This window comes from Thunnus thynnus, chromosome 20, assembly GCF_963924715.1.
Source record: "Thunnus thynnus chromosome 20, fThuThy2.1, whole genome shotgun sequence".
In the NCBI taxonomy this organism is placed as follows: Eukaryota; Metazoa; Chordata; class Actinopteri; order Scombriformes; family Scombridae; genus Thunnus; species Thunnus thynnus.
In genome coordinates, this window is record NC_089536.1 from 16,739,942 (window position 1) to 16,756,079 (window position 16,138).

Consider the following 16,138-nt stretch of genomic DNA (forward strand, 5'->3'; position numbering starts at 1 on the left):
TTCGTGTTTTTACAGGTGAGCAGTTCAGGTGAGCTGGTTGAGCTGGTAAATTTGGCAACATCTCTCAAAACACAGGCCCATCCTTCACCTGCATTTCCCATCAGCCTCTTGTATTTACCGTTCCTCTACAGAGAAACAAACTTACTGCTCTCAACAAAATCATGTTTTTTGTACTTTTCTCTGACAAAACTCTTTTTCACGAGCATGTCTAAACAGTGGATGACAACAGCTCGATTCATTGGCACACCGCTACAGCTAAGTCATCCAAGAATGTTATTTGGCAGTGTTTGCCTTTACCTCAAGACATGCTCAGTAAAAGTCATCCAGACATGCTTTGAAAGCTTGCCAAGTAAAATTATAGCAATTTCTGAGGCAATTTTTGTTAATGTAAATGGATTACCTTAGTATTGGATTAGCCTTTTCTATGATAACAGGTTTTTGATGTGATATTTAGCCTATATATGAATTTCGTGGCTGCAGAAGTTTTTAGGAACACACCGTGTTAGTCATGTGTTTTTAACATTAATTCATTCTTTAATATGTGGAAGTTTCTTTGGTGGTGATTTTTACAGCATTTCTCTGTTAGTATAAATAGACATAGGTGGAACTTAATTCAGGTCAATTTTGCTTGTCATAAAAATTTGTAAGCATAGGAAAATAAAACCATATTAGAAACCACTGTCCCCATTTTAACCTTTCCCCATAATGAAATGAAATTACAGCCAGAGAGGAAAAAAACAGGAGCAGAACATTGAAAAACAGTCTATATTTTTCTAACATGTTGTAATTGCCCAGTGAGCTGGCCTGAGATCATATTTAGCATTGAACAGTGCCAGATCTGTTTAAGGGGGACAGACAGTGACAGAGCCAGAGGAACAAGGCCATTTTAGCATAAGACTGGCCAACAAACCCAGTCTTCCTTCACTCTGTACCTCTCATTCCAGCACTACCTTACTTTGGTTTCTCAGATCTATCTTTGACACCCTCACTTACTCAATTCACAGATACAGGCACATACTCACCCACACATGCACCTTTCCCCTTCTACAACAATATCCTGTAAATCCCTCAGTGTTTTCTCCCTCGTACTTTTGCACACACTCTCCTTCAAATGTCCCGTAGCTGTTTCCGAAATGTTACACCCGCTTCCCGTAGATCTCTTCTCTGTGGGATTGATATGTCACTTCCATCCACGATTTCTGGACTAAACAGCCCGGCTGTGCTGGCCAACTCTGATGACATAATCCCAGTGTTGATACAGGGCAGTTAAAGCCTATTGCATGTTGCACGCTATACCTGATCACACATCCGGACACGCCAATAAGTCAGTCCCAGATGTCACCAATTTCAAGTTCCAAAAGCCTCTTTACAGCTTATTCCGGTAGAACTGGTTCCAAAATATCCACAAAGTAGCAGCAGAGCCTTTAAAAAGCCTCTCCAGTGTATATTAAAGCCCATTCTTAAAATGTTAAAATGCACACACCCCATGTTGATTTCTTTGCTTGCTTTCCTCTCTGAGACGGTGCACAAATGGCAGTGGGCTGCAGTGTGAGCCCTGAGGCACACCACTGTGGCAGCAAAGTGTAAGTATTAAGACCGTGCAAGTGTGTAAAGACTGACAAGTTACAGAACCGAAGAGTCCCTTAGGTGTCACCAGAGCCTTTACCAGGCCCTGGGGGTGTTTGGGTTTGAGGGAGTGTCTGAGGGGGCTGGGCTGAGGTCATGATCCTTTGTGGGGTGGTGACAAGGTTAAGTTGACGGGGAGATGGTTTGTGGATAATGAGGAATTCAGAGTAGGCAGATGTAGAGCCAAATCAACAGTTGTTTCACACCCCGCCTCTGAGTCTGTCAGTCCCTAAGAAATTATGTGTCTGGTAGACAGATTTCACCACTTTAAACACTAATGTTCAGATGATTTAAAAGAATTTGCTCTCACTTTTAGGAGTTTTAAGCCTTTTCCCCTGCAAAACAAGAACACTGTCTCTTACAAGCTGGTTTGATTGTTCATGGGTCTTGCTAAATGTTTGACATGCACCGCACCAAGATTACTGTCTGCGCTCTTGGCAAGCTCACACACTGTCTCTAGACACAAGCCATGCACACACACGCCCATCTGCCGCCTCCCTCACTATGAATCCTGCCTGAAGACATTGGTTTACAAATCCCCGCTCTAGTAGTCAGAGAGGGCAGCCTCGTAAAGGAGCGTGTCTGTTTGTATTGAGGGAGACATGATGGAAAAAGCTGTGATTTATCTGCCCGGAGTTTGAGCCACAGGACAGAATGAGGAAACAGATGGATGAGATCTATTTGGTTACTGTCATGATTGAGTATTGGCTTTTCTGCTAGCATGGTCGATGCCATAATGTAAATACTGTATGTTGACTTTAAAATGTGAGACGGTATATCATGCTACAATAGAGTCTGCCAAAGTCACTGTATAAGATGAAGAGGCCTCTTGTGGAGTCAACGACAATGTGACATCCTGAGTAGATGATAATTTATGGTGCTGTAGTAGCGCTATAATCTTGGCTGTTTCTGTAGCCATTTTGGCCCTGTTTGGCCGCGGCACCAAGCTGTTCTATTCTCCAGTCCTTCCTCTACCTCATTTGGACTGCGGGAAGTCCAGAGTGCTGCTCGGGGACGCTACGAGCTCAGGGCCAGACACCATCCATCGCTAATGGACTTGCCAAGCCAGGTCTGCTCCCAGTGATGCACCAGGCACACCGGTATGCATTCATAGCATTAAGTACAGAGGTCATGTGAAGGCTGCTTGAATGGCCATTTGGGCTGATTTCTTAAGATTGCAGGTGAGCTGCGGTTGGTAGCAGAGCTGGGTGTTCCTGTTCTGGTGCAGCGTTTGGGTGTGGTGTTGAATATTTTTAATAGTAAATTTGACATATTGAGTCCAGTGGGGAATGAGTGATATGGTATTCTGTTTTTGCATGACAAGGGGAGTTTCCTTTGAAATTAAATCAATCAACTAAATAACTATTCACTTGAGACACACATTATATATTAGTCCATGTCATCACCTGAAGGAAATCCCCCTCAGATTAGTTTTTACCTCAAAAGAAGTTATTACCTGTTATATAATAGGTGTCATTAGATCACATCTGCCGCACTAATGAAACGGTGGTTGCAAAAATATGAATTTTACAGCGAAAGAACGAGACAGATTTTAAATTTGCAAGTCTTGTCGCAACCCGTTCAAATCTTTTGTGGGGGTTTGTGGTTTTTGGTGGGCTCAGCCTCTGTTTTTTGGAAACTATTAGCTGGAATTAGGGGGACATTGACAGATGGGTTTCTTAGCGAGAGCAGTGTGATCCAGCAGAGGTGTGTGTATGTGTGAGAGAAAGAGCCCGGCCAGGAACACATGCTCAGGAACAGGACTCAGAATAAGCTCTCAGATCTGTACAGAGCTGTGGAAACTCTGAAGACCACAGAAGCACAAAGTTCATTTTTCTCTCTCTCTCCATTTCCCTCTCTGACAAGGGGCAGATGGTTATTTGATGCTGATTAGAATTTCAAAATAGGCCTCCATCCTTTCACAGCATTTTTTCGCTCCACATCTCCTAGTAAGGGCAAGCAGAGGTCAGGCCCATGTTCCACTTGTAGAGCAGATTCATCAAGACACTTTTTCGGCCTCGTGATTGAGAAATGACCTCATTCCATACATGAAACCACTGCACAATTTGTGAGACTGCATGATTTGGATAACATGAACAACTTCACATTTTCATAGTTTCTCATTCGTATCATGCTGCAGAGGAGCTGGATCTGTGTGCTTTTGTTGTTGCAACACAGTTAGGTTTGGTCCTGAGCAGAACAAAGTTAACCTCCTCAGATTGTTTTGGGATTCCATAACCAGCCATACTCGGCAACCTGAAATGTCCATCATGGTCAGTTGAAATTATGCTGTCTGTCCCTAGAGGGCAACATGATATGAAGCTCAGTGAGTTGCCAAATATGAACAGGTAAGGCTGAAAAAAGCCAGAACTGCCTTGATATTACTGCATGTATGTACCATGTTCCTACTTTCGCTAATTGACTTAAAGACCCTCCCAACCCTCCCACCTCCGCTGCCTGTTGCTGGAGGCTAACAGGGACCCGACACTTCAATTACTTACAACACGACACTCAAATGAGCAGGAGATGTGTTTAGGTGTGTGTGTGTGTGTTGAAGGGGGGTTGCTGAGTGAAAGAAAGTGGATTTAGAGAAACCTCCTGTGCTTTGGAATAATTACACAGCAGAGGAATGTTGTTTCTAAAATCACCAGCCCTATGAAATGATGCCTCTGGGCTGGTTAGCGTGAGACGCAGGGGCTACGGCGCACCGAGGCCAACAAACAGGAGGTGTGTGCGTTTTGTTTTGTTGGTGTTTGTGTGTTTTAAAGACCTAAGCCAAGAGTAACTTCCCCTATCTGGCAGACAGGGTTTGGTCAGTTTGATCAGTTTGCACTGTAGATTTGTTCTTTGCTTTTATTCCGTTTGCCAGGATTGCAGCGTTGGTCCATGGCCAACCCGCAAAGGATTGATGCATTTCTCATTCTTCGAAGCCACCCATAAAGGCTCTTTGGCAAGCGGGGAACATGGTGAAACAACGTTAAGGACAGCAAAGTGTCAAATTACAGCGTTAATGTCAGCTGGGTTAAAATGCTGGATCCCTGGGAAAGGCTTTGCCGCTGCCTGAGGCCAAGTGTGTGCATGTGCATATGCATCCCCTTGCATTTGTGCATGTGTGTGAGCCACATGTAGTGCGATATAGTGCTTCATCCTGGTGCCAAAGCAAACTGGTGGAGCAGCAGTGTGCCCACCCTGCTCTCCCAGGCCCCCATCAACTCTCCCCCACAGATGGTAGCAATCACCTCCTGAGGTGCCCGTCACTGCCGGCGCTCTCTTCCTCTCTACCCTTGTGTAACTGACTCTTGTCAATGATTAATTCACTGCCGGGAAGTTTTTCTGTGCGCTACCTCCTCTTTTATTTCATATTTCTCTCTTTTTGCTGATATCAGCCCTTTTCTTCTGTCATTGAATTCAGTTTGCTCTTTTAAATGTTGTTGCAGGCCTCTGGGCTCTATTGCCTGAGAAACTATGTGGTTTTTGGCCGCTAGCCGGTATTGTTGGTTTCATCAAGATTCAGGGGCCGTTAAAAGAAAATATATGTCTGTATGTTGATGATGAGTGCTTGACTATCGCGCTACTAGCTTCTCCTTTTGAATTGGTGAAGCTGTGGTTTTGTCTGCCTGTCAGATCTCTTGTTGTCACTTTGCTTGCTCACACGTTGCTGTATAAAATTTGAGCGTATGGATGCTGTCTGTTACTGTTTGTGAATAGACAGGTCTTGTGTGTGTAGTATAAACAAATGTACAAATGTGGAGCAGTCTGTCCTTCTCTCCATTATCATCTCCTTATGGAGCAGCTCCACAGGGAGCACCCAACCCAATTTCCTAATCTTAACTGTAAAGTTGAGCACTATTATAGAGATTATGTACAAATGAAGGAATGATTCTGATCAGTCTTCAATGGCAGAATGAGTCCAAATAAAATGACTGGGAGCAAATTTTCTCCTGAGGATTGAAAATTAAGCCTTGATCTCATTTCAAATTTAAATATTTGGTTTTTAAACGGTACATATTATGCTTTTTCAGGTTTTCTGTTATTTATATACTGATATGGTATCAGATATCTATGCTTAACATGGTCAAAGTTCCAAAAGTATCTTGCTGATGAGTTGACGTCAGATCATCGTGCATACCCATAAATGGCCGTCCATAGTAGCCTTGGTCGCTAAGGTTGTTGCTAAGATTTCTCCATGTGTTGTTTGCATCGTCTACTCTCATATTTCAGATTGGATTCTGGCCTGAATATGTACGGATGTATTTGAGAAGTTGACATTTTGAGTAAAGACTGAGAAAAAGTAGTGAAATATTACTACTATAGTTTGTTGCATGGTTTGTTGATGTAGCCTGCGGATGTCTGCTGAGGGGCAGCTTCCAACGGCTGGCCAATCAGAACAGAGTAGGCTCCTCAGGAGCAGGGGCTTAAAGAGACAGGAGCTAAAACGGCCTGTTTCAGACAGAGGCTGAACTGAAGGGCTGTACTATAACTGTAAATCATGCAAAGATATTCTAGTAGAGCCCCAGAATAAAAATATAGACTTTGAAATGTCCATAATATGTCCTCTTTAAACGGCTGAAGTGGATTTCTGTCAGTGTTTTCCAGCCACCCCCATCTTCACATCTTATTTTTTTTCTCAGCATAACATTTGAAATTTTACTTCTCAATTCTGGATCACCCATCATTAAACCAAGACTCTTTTGCATTCATATACAATTCTGCATCACAACCTAATCATAAAACAACAAAACATTTGATATCTATTCATGATTTTTACTGTCATCTCTGGCCACAGTGGTGAATCTACACAGTATGTTCCATCTGTCACTTTCTATTTCTAAACCAGTGCAGGCATCACTTGCATCCCCTACGGTGGACCTCATGGTTGTGTATGCCAAGTGTCATGGCAAAAGTAAATCTTTTTTTTTTTTGTGCCTCAGTTTATAACCCATTCGCCATGATAATTTGATTGCACAACAATCGTCTGGCTCTGCCCTTGTGCTCAAATTGTCTGTGGAAAAAAAACAGTAATCGAGACAGACAGAGACTGAAGGCAAAGGCGGGACAGAGATAACAATGTTTAGATGTGGGGAAGTGAAGTGGACCAGAGAGAGGGAACAGAGCTAAGGACTCAACTCTCCACTGACACCAGGCCCCCCAGCCTGGCAACCCTCCAGCCTAATCTCGTTAAAATCTTCCCCTGCCTGATGCCATCCAGAGAGAGAAAGGGGAGATGGAGGAAAGGATGGACAAGAGAGAGGACAGGGGAAAGAGACAAGCACGAAGAGGGAGAGGCAACCAGTGAGAGTATTTGAGATGGGGTCTCATGAAAGTAAGAGGGAATAGGGAGGGAGAGAGAAGGAGGCTTAGGGAAGGGGTGGGAGGGGAATTAAGGGGACTTTCAGTTCAAAAGGGCTCCCAAGAGCCTGCTCTTAAGCCCACGGCGTGAGGCTAACCACAGAAACCAGTGGAGGGGAGGGGAGGGCTGAGACATGGTGTCAAAGCTAAAAGTGAAAGATATGTCTGTCTGTCTGGAAGAGAAAGAAAGAGCAAGTGGGGCTAAAGTGGTTTCTTACAAAGAGGTAGAAGCTCCTGGGATGTATACAGTACATTGTAGCATTGGTCATGTAATGCACACAGCAGGGCAACAGGAGCTGTAGTTTCCTGTTAGTTCTCAGCTCAGAGTTCTTAAATCTTTGTCTCAGCTTGTTGTCCACAGCTCATTAGAGTATACAGACCCAGCAGTGTTTACATCTGTTTAAGTCTCACTTCTGTTTGACTTTTTTTTGTATCCTTTGTCACTTGATCCTTGAAGTTTTTAAAGTGGTTACTACTTCTTAAGGCAGTCGTCTCTGGTGCGTGTGGGTGCATAACTGTGTGTGTGTGTGTGTATATATATGTGTGTTTGTCCCCACTGTACACTGCCTTGGCTCTAATGAGGAGCTAATTAACCGGGTGTTCCCCCTGGTGCCCTGAGCAGGTGGCTGGAGCAGCCAGGCGGAACTCAGCCCAAACACACACACAGACATACACACACCCACACACACACACACACAAGATGGCAGGAACCCATATAGCAGAGCCTGTTTGGCCAGGCAGAGAGGGCACCCAAGGGGGGCTGCAGCAGGTCTGGACCACAGCCTGGGCCAAGAGGGGAAAGGTGGTGGTGGGAGAGCGGCCCTCCAATTTTCAAGGACCAATTTTAGCCATGGGATTTGGGTTTTGCACAGGCATCCAAAATCAATTGGCTGTGCTTACCGGCTTGGCTTTGGTCGAGCTGAAGGAAAAATGAGGTTAGATTTATCCCTGACATATGGAGGAGAACAGAGAGGCAGTGCACTCCGCAAACACACTTGCATTTTATTTGTCAAGCGCAGTCTTTACGGGGCAATTTGTCATAGCACGCTTGACAGACCAGTCTGTGAGCTTGTTCAGAGCACATTTACTTGTCGAGGTACCTGTTATGAGAGCTAAAGTAGAACAGTGTGGGGTTCTTCAGTCAATGTACGTTACCTGAAATATTCCCTTTATTTAAAGGAGTAAGCACCATCTAGATCACAACCTGAGCAGATGTGTGCAGACTATGTAGAAGAAGATATCAGATAACAACCAAACATTTACCAAAGCAGTTATTCCACCAAAATTTGCATTTGATGCTGGTCAATTTGATGACAAAGTTGTGCAACTATTTTCTTCTCTAATATTTTCCTAGTGGCATGTTTCTTCCTCCGCTCCCTCCGTCTCCTCTTTTATTTTCTGTATGAGCATCCTTCAGTTTGCTGAGCCTGTAGCTTTTGTTTGTTGTCTCATTTCCACGACAACATAAGGAACCACATTTACGCATCCTTGAACTGGATACTAACAAATAAAAACCAGCGTTCACTTGAGGATCTGACTTTCCACCACCCACAGAACTTCTCTCTGTGCTCAAATGTCTGTTTTTCCTTCAACAGATAAGAATTAGTGAGTGTTTTTGTGGCGCACCAGTGAGGCTTTGATGTGTTAATGAATTGAAAAATGGCCTTCAACAGTGTTCAGTTATCCCCGCTGAGCCTAATTTGGATGGGGGGGGGGGATGCAGGGGTGGCAGGTTGGGGGGGGAATTGGGGTGTCAGTGTGTGTGTGTGCACAAGCACTTCAAAACAAACCCATAAACATTCCAGGATCCTTGGGCAGCTGCAGCTCCGAGCTGAAGTTAACTGCACGCAGTGTGTACACCACAGAACGCACACACAGGTACACATATGAACACCTTTCTCTCAGTCATTTTCATTAGCTTACACGTTTTTATTGTTTCTCCCACTCTGCACTGTCCTGCAGCCATATTCATTCAAGTTTTTCTCTTTTTTTGTCAGATATTAACTACTATTTCTGCCAAAAACCAATTCTCTCATTCTCTGTCTGTCACGAAAAGTCTGGCTGTTGTTAAAGCCATTCCTGGCCATTACTGCTACACATGTTAAATCATTTAAAGGTTAAATTCTGGAGCTTTCTTTACATTCTCCACACTTGAACATATCCTCTCTTACTTCAGACTTTGTTGGCTGATCTTGTTGCACAGCAGTAAATCGAGAAGATGCCATAAGAGGGCCGTCGGTACTTCAGCTGCGGAGAAAATGTGATCCATCGCTTTCATGTTCTGCTACAAGGTGTTAATGGACACAAGTGCTCACAGCTGTGTGTGTGTTTGAGACGCTTGATCATAATCACAGTCCCCCCCCCCACCTCATTCTCCCCCAGCAGCCCCGGCCACTCACCAGAGCGGGTGTGTTTTTTGTCACATTCCCCTTAGAAGAAGTTGGACAGGCTGTTTGGCTATTCTCATGCACACACACACACACACAGTAGACACAGAAACACACATGCACAGAGAACGAACCAATTACCTACTCAATATGTCACCAATTTGATGCATGCAGTTTTTTTAGTTAAAGCAGGGATAAACCATATTACTACCACTAAGACCACACTAAAGATAAAAAGCTTTGAACTCTCTCAATTTGCAAGCTTTCTGTATCCCACATTGCCATGCCATCTTTACACTGCCTACATATTTCCTCTGGACAGTTCTATAGGGTCAAAGGTCGATCCTCATCTCGGGGTCACCAATCCATGGGAAAACATCCAAGAAATCCAGCAGCATCTCCACACATACAGTGCTGCCTCAATATTGATCTGCACATGAAACAGTATTTCATTAACAGCAGAATTCTGTACAAATTGGGCGACATAATAACCAGATGGAGTTGGGAAACAGTCTGGGAATGTGCTCCCCCCTTTTTTTTTTTCCAGGGTCTGCAACAAGGGAAAAGCGGGCCTCTTTTCCAACCTGGTGCCAGGCTTCCTTTTCAGCGTGGATGGCGGTGCATATCATTCACTGCTCTCTTTATTACCTGACATTTGTATTCAAGTGATTCTCATCTTGTGAATGAGCCATAAGAGTGCAATCAATAGTCTTTTTTTTTTTTTTTTTTTTTGATCAATTGCAAAAATCCCATATTTAACGTTACACAGATCATTGAGCTTCACATAAGTGCAGGACTGACCTTGGCTGTAGCAGAGAAATGACAGCACTGAATTTCCTTCTTCATAAAAGATTTGCAAGGACTGTATTTAAACCCTATATTGTTTACATCCTTCTTGACTTGCTAGCAGTCTTCTTCTCATTTGCCTTTTTTTTGCGCATTACTGCCCTGAACAGGTACCAACTTGTAAAAAAATTGCTCCGTAGCGCTACTAGTGGTCAAAAACTTCAGAGTACCTTTAATTGTTCTTATCCTTTTCTTCCATGAGTACAAAAATAACACAAATATTCCAAAGATCTGAGTACTATTGCATTCTTGTGTGAATAATATATGTAGCAAAGTAAAACACAAATTCATTGAATTACTGCAGACTACACAGTAATGTAAGTAATGTGAAATGTTACAGAGTAAACATTGAGCACATGGATGAGAATGAATCTGAATGAAAACATGTGCAAAATGTAGTTACGATATCTGTCTTATTAATATAATACAAATCATTTTTTTCTGTACAGCACATAAAACCACACACATTAAACCTCCCAGTCCCTCAGCAAGTCTGTCTTTACTTAGACCCCATTGTTGTGTCTTGTTCTACTCTAAACATCTATTGTCGGTGAAATCTATTTTCTCTAACCCGCTCCCCTCAGATTAAAGTTAATTAATATCACCTTCTGTTGTGATCTGCTAATAATCCTACTATGCCATAACTGTTGACATTTTTGGTCAAACAGCTCAGCTGTTGTTTACGCTTTCTAATTTATCTGTGGATACCTTTGAACTGGAAATAAGCTGTGCAACTCTGTTGTCTTTGAAGCCACGGCCAAATCTACAGGTCCCAGGTCTGACTCTGATTTAACTGGCGTGTCTGGATCAAACTCTGCTACACAAATAAGAGGGGCAGGTTTCTAATTAGACTCCTCAAATGCAAGCCCCACATGTAGAGAGCGAACATGGAGATTATCACTAATGTCAGAGCTTGTGAATGCGGTCTCGTATGGAGGAAGCAATGGAAAGACTCGTCAGCCGAAGAGGCGTCCAAGAACCAGCAGGATTTGAAGTGGAGCTGGGAGAGACTGTCTAGAGATAGAGCCTCACTTCCCATGTCCCATATATTCTGGCTCGCCTATTTAGAAGACAGCTAGCTCGAGCCCATTCCTTTATCTGAATCATTCTCTTTTTTAATAGATCTTAGGTGTCTTTATTCATCAGTGATTCATGAAATTAATGTGTCTCTTTTTAGTGATTAATAACTAATGGGCTGAAAGAAGCTGAATTCATTAATTATGAAATGGAGAAAATGAGCTCTGCAAATATCACTTTTGATTGATGAGTTCTGGAATAGCAGCCAAGCACACAGCCGCAGTGTGGATTATAAACCACTCACTATTACACCGCCTTACTGGAAAATCTCTCCCAGCTCTCTTGTGATATACAGTACCTGGGAGTAAGCATATGTTCTACTGCACTGCATACTTCATGTCATGTAGGTTTGCTTACATTTAGACTCTAGCAGATAAATACAGAGAAGATAATGTATTTTTATACATTTTATCCTCTTCATCTTTGCTGATGCAATCGCACATCTGGTAATGTTAACTTTTTCCTAACTTCTTTTCCCTCCACAGCATGTAACTGCAACCTCCATGCCCGCCGCTGTCGATTCAACATGGAGTTGTACAAGCTGTCGGGGAGGAAGAGCGGAGGGGTCTGCATGAACTGTCGCCACAACACCGCAGGCCGCCACTGCCACTACTGCAAGGAGGGCTTTTACAGAGACATGGCCAGACCGATCACTCACCGACGAGCCTGCAAAGGTACAAGTCCAACAAGAAGTTACATAGTTTGGTGTAGTAGTGCTTTATGCTGTTAGTTTAATAGATTAAGAGTCTCATGAAGTGGTATTCATGAGACTCTTAATCTGTTTTCCTTGGATTTTATGTTAATGAAGTTAAATTTAAAGTCTCCGTGGGGCTCATTTCTTTGTCTATTCATCCGTGGTGGTGAAAAATACTGACCACTCTGTTTACAACAGCTAATGAGAACATTTTTATAAACTTTTGTGTTTCATCAATCAGTACTAGAGTAGCAAAATTAATATTTATTTGGATGAAAATGTCACAGATTATTACTTGAAGCTCAGTTTGACTTCATTTGGCAATATGCTGCCTTAAGTGTTTACAACATTTTCAAACAAAATCTGATTCAGATGTTTTAACCCCACTAATACTTGTGAAATCATGTCATTTCTGAGAAAGTGAAAAAGGAACAACAAGTTATGATTGGAAGTATACACGGTCATGGTAACTTTCAAAAAGGAATATCAGCATGTCTGACTTGCCTTACATACCATAGCATAGAGAAATGAATTGATACCATGCCCGAAGCTTTTCTGGTCGTCTGACCAAATGTTTCCCCACCACACACCACGTAATATTATCACTTGACCAAGGCATTTCTCATGGAAGAATGTATTTTACCCCTTTATTATTTCACATTTGCAGTGAATATTTTTCAGCCTGATATTATGCTGGAAGTTTTGCAAAAATAACACCAGTTTCCTGTACTTGTTGCTCAGGAAAATATTCAAATCAATAGCAGAGAGGGAGTGTTTTTTTTTTTATCCTGTTGATCCTGATGAAGACAAGGGATCACTTCCAGATAATTTCCCCAAAAAACATCAATGGTGAGTGCTGCCAATGCTCATAGCCATGAGGATCTTTTGGTTGAAATTTTGTGGCCAGTATCTCCCACTGGCTTCCGCTCAGTTTTCCTTCTGCAGCTGACCCAAGCTGTAACGGAACACCAGGAGGTTTGAAATGGCGTGATATCATACCGCAGTTGCCCACGTTAGTTGCGCTGAGATGTGGAGCCATTCATCAAAAAATGGCAACGGCGACTTGGTCACATACCTTGAAACTTAAGTCATTTGACCTGTTACTGCACCGAAACACTGACAGAAAGAGATCTGCCTCAATCCTGACAGGAGATCAGTTCTGAGACATGTCCCTCTGTGCGAATTGTTCCCTCATCTTTCATTTCCTGCAATACGTGGCATTAAGTGACACTCTCACACACACACACAAGTCACCCTGACACTGCAGTTTGTCCATATCAAAGCATAGTGATCAGGTGGTAAACAGTTTATCACCCTGTCTCGCATAGGCCCCAGACGTAACGGAAATTAAAGTTAACGTCCAAGCCTCTACTGAACGGCTGGCTCCATGATTGATCAGAGCAATTCCGCAGCTTTCTAGGGGCTGTCATTTTCCTTTGCCTTAGCCCTTGATTACTTTTTTTCATCTCCATCTTCGCCCTCTCCCATGATTGTTTATAACCACCATCTCCTCCCTTTTCCCCAACTTCTGACTTCAATCACCATGAGTCACCACAGGCTTTTTAAAACCTAAGTCTTTCTCTTTTCCTCTTACCGTGGCTTCCCTGATTTTAATTTTCAGCTCACCTCCATGTTTTATCTCCATGTGTCTAGGGCAAGATAGGGGTTAGAGGTGCGGTATGGCTGAAGGGGGTGAGCGTCACGTCTGAAATGGAGTTACAGCAATAAAATACAGGTGTTTTGTAAAGGGGAGACAGGAGTGGGGAGGGCTGGGGGCAGCGCAGGCTCTGAGAGGACGAATAGGCCATGTCTGTTTCTAATCAGACCTGCTCAGTAACTGGGTGTCTATACACAATCTGAGGAGTGTATGAGGAGGAGTATTAACCTCCCAACCATCTCACTCCCGCCTCCATCACCACCACTTACCTCCCACGTACACAAAACACACAGCCGGTCTTCCTTGTTAGACGCCAAAACCCTCAATTCATTCAAAGTGACCTCTGCTGGACTCCAGCTCTCCCTGTTCACAAGCTTAGGAAACAGCCTCTCCACAAGCCCTTTACAGTGTCACAAGTATTAAAACAGCAAGCAAAATGAAAGAAACATGGCAATCACCACATGGCCTGGCTGCAATATACGAGGTCTTCAAAATTCAAGGTTTTTATGTGAATCCAAGCGTTTGCCGTACAGCTGGTGTCCGTTGACCACAAGGAACATTGATAAAAGACATTAAAAATGAGGCCACGGTACATGTGAAGCAACGCCGGCCAATATAAACCACATTGGCCTTGTGTCTCAAATATCATAATGACTGACACAGGGCTTGAAGATATTTGCTGTCAGAAAACAGTGGTGAAAAGAGTGTTATGCAATCTAATTCGTCATATTAAGTAAATAATATAGCACCTGTTTCTCCTGTTGAGAAAGTAAAGTTTAATCAGTACCGCTGTGATGTGCAGGTGGGAGCTGTTCAATTGACAGCTTCTGCTAATCAGTCTTTCAACAAATCAATATCAATTCAAAAACTAAAATAATGTGAATATCTTTTGAAAAACAATCCATTTTGCCATATTTTAACATTTTTATATTTTCATGGTTAAATAGCCAGCAAACCATAACTACAGGTACCCATTTTTCCCAACTTAAGGGCGCAAATAACACCACCTTCTCCAAATGTGGCAACTGCCAATAACAGCAGACAAAGAGCAGTACCTAGCAAGTACTTATGCACATATGCACAAACACACATTCACAGAGCAACACTAATCAGTTAAACTAAGCAAACGCCTGTCAAAGGACTACAAATCCCAGCGCGGTGCCTGTCACGTCTGCAGTCGCGCAGGCTTGAAAAGTCATCAACATCTGAGGACGTTTTTACTGCTTCTTAACTGGCCCGAGCCCATGCACATAAAACTTCAGAAAAACAGTTAGAGGAGGAGAGCTTGGAGGGGGGTGGGGAGCGGGGTGGGGGGGGTGGGGGCAGAGATTGACACTGCTCCCCCCAATCACCATCCTGCCCCTTATAGCCCATTCAGGTCTAGCAGTTGCTGGTTGTTTACTGAACAATGTGGACATTGGCAGTAAAGTCTGACGTCTTAACAGCCTGTGATTGTTTAGAAGGGAAGTGAGAACGTCTAACGTTACGCACGTTCTTGTTCATGCCAACCTGATCAACTGATGAGTTGATAGCCTGTGTTGTTTGGTGATCAGCCAGGAAACAATGGCTCCTCGTTCCCCCTGCTGTGACACATGTCTGGGCAGGCATGACAGACTAACACCAGACTTGTGTCAGACAGATCAAGTAACAGGGGGTTTATACCACATGTGTCTTGACATTGGACGGATCTCAAATCAAATCAGTGTAGGAATATTTTAGGACTAGCTTGTTTACTTTTCAGTTGATCTCAGAACAATTCAGCGATCATCAGTTTAGGTTTGCAAAATATATTCTTTGCAATATGAGAGATACTGACATTGGCATTGGTTGATTTTTCTATCTTTTATAGATCTAGATCTATACCATTGTGTTAGTGCATTAATCAGCTGGGTTTCATTAACATTAACAAGGGCAGAACTCCAGGAATGCCAGAAATTCCCAAATGGTCCATGCAGCACCTGGTATCGGTGGCAGGAGCTCTGGCTCTTGCTGATGAATGAGAGCAGAGGTATGGAGGTGAGATATGGTTGGCACAGAGTGACAGAGAGACAGTCCGGAGACCCTTGCTGACTTGACCTCTGACATCCAGCTCAGCGCTACGCCATGCCCCGCCATATGCTGCTGTATTTTTTTTTCTTTAGGTTAGTCAAAAACTCACTGCCATCAAAGCTTGAGTTTCCCCGTCGAGCCTGCGTGACCTAAATGGTGGGGATTTTGCACGGACATTGAAGCATCAGATTTACGTCTCTGTGCACAGCTTCAAACACAGCGCGGCCACTTTGACACCTGTGGACCGGTTGGCCTTGCCGGAAAAGGCAAACATGTTTCTAAAGATCTGAGCCTGCAGTTAATCCCCTACCCCACCCCACTGCCAGGCACACACGATCACTCTTGGGTCAGTTTCAGCCGTTTAAACCCTCCCTTCGCCCCAGTCAACAGGTGGGCCCTCAGTCTCTATTCTGTTGTAGCAGCTAAAAAATGTCCGGCGCAAATAAACACATT

The 16,138-nt window shown here is 43.3% G+C and overlaps 1 protein-coding gene across 2 annotated transcripts in view; it reads left to right on the forward strand.

The window, feature by feature from the left end:
• The window catches only part of ntn2 (netrin 2), a 46,432-nt gene that overhangs the window by 16,221 nt on the left and 14,073 nt on the right, over positions 1-16,138 (forward strand). For both annotated transcript variants that reach the window (XM_067576097.1, XM_067576096.1), the window contains exon 3: positions 11,771-11,959. In XM_067576097.1, coding sequence (XP_067432198.1) covers positions 11,771-11,959 — 189 coding nt within the window. The remainder of the gene's footprint in view (positions 1-11,770; positions 11,960-16,138) is intronic.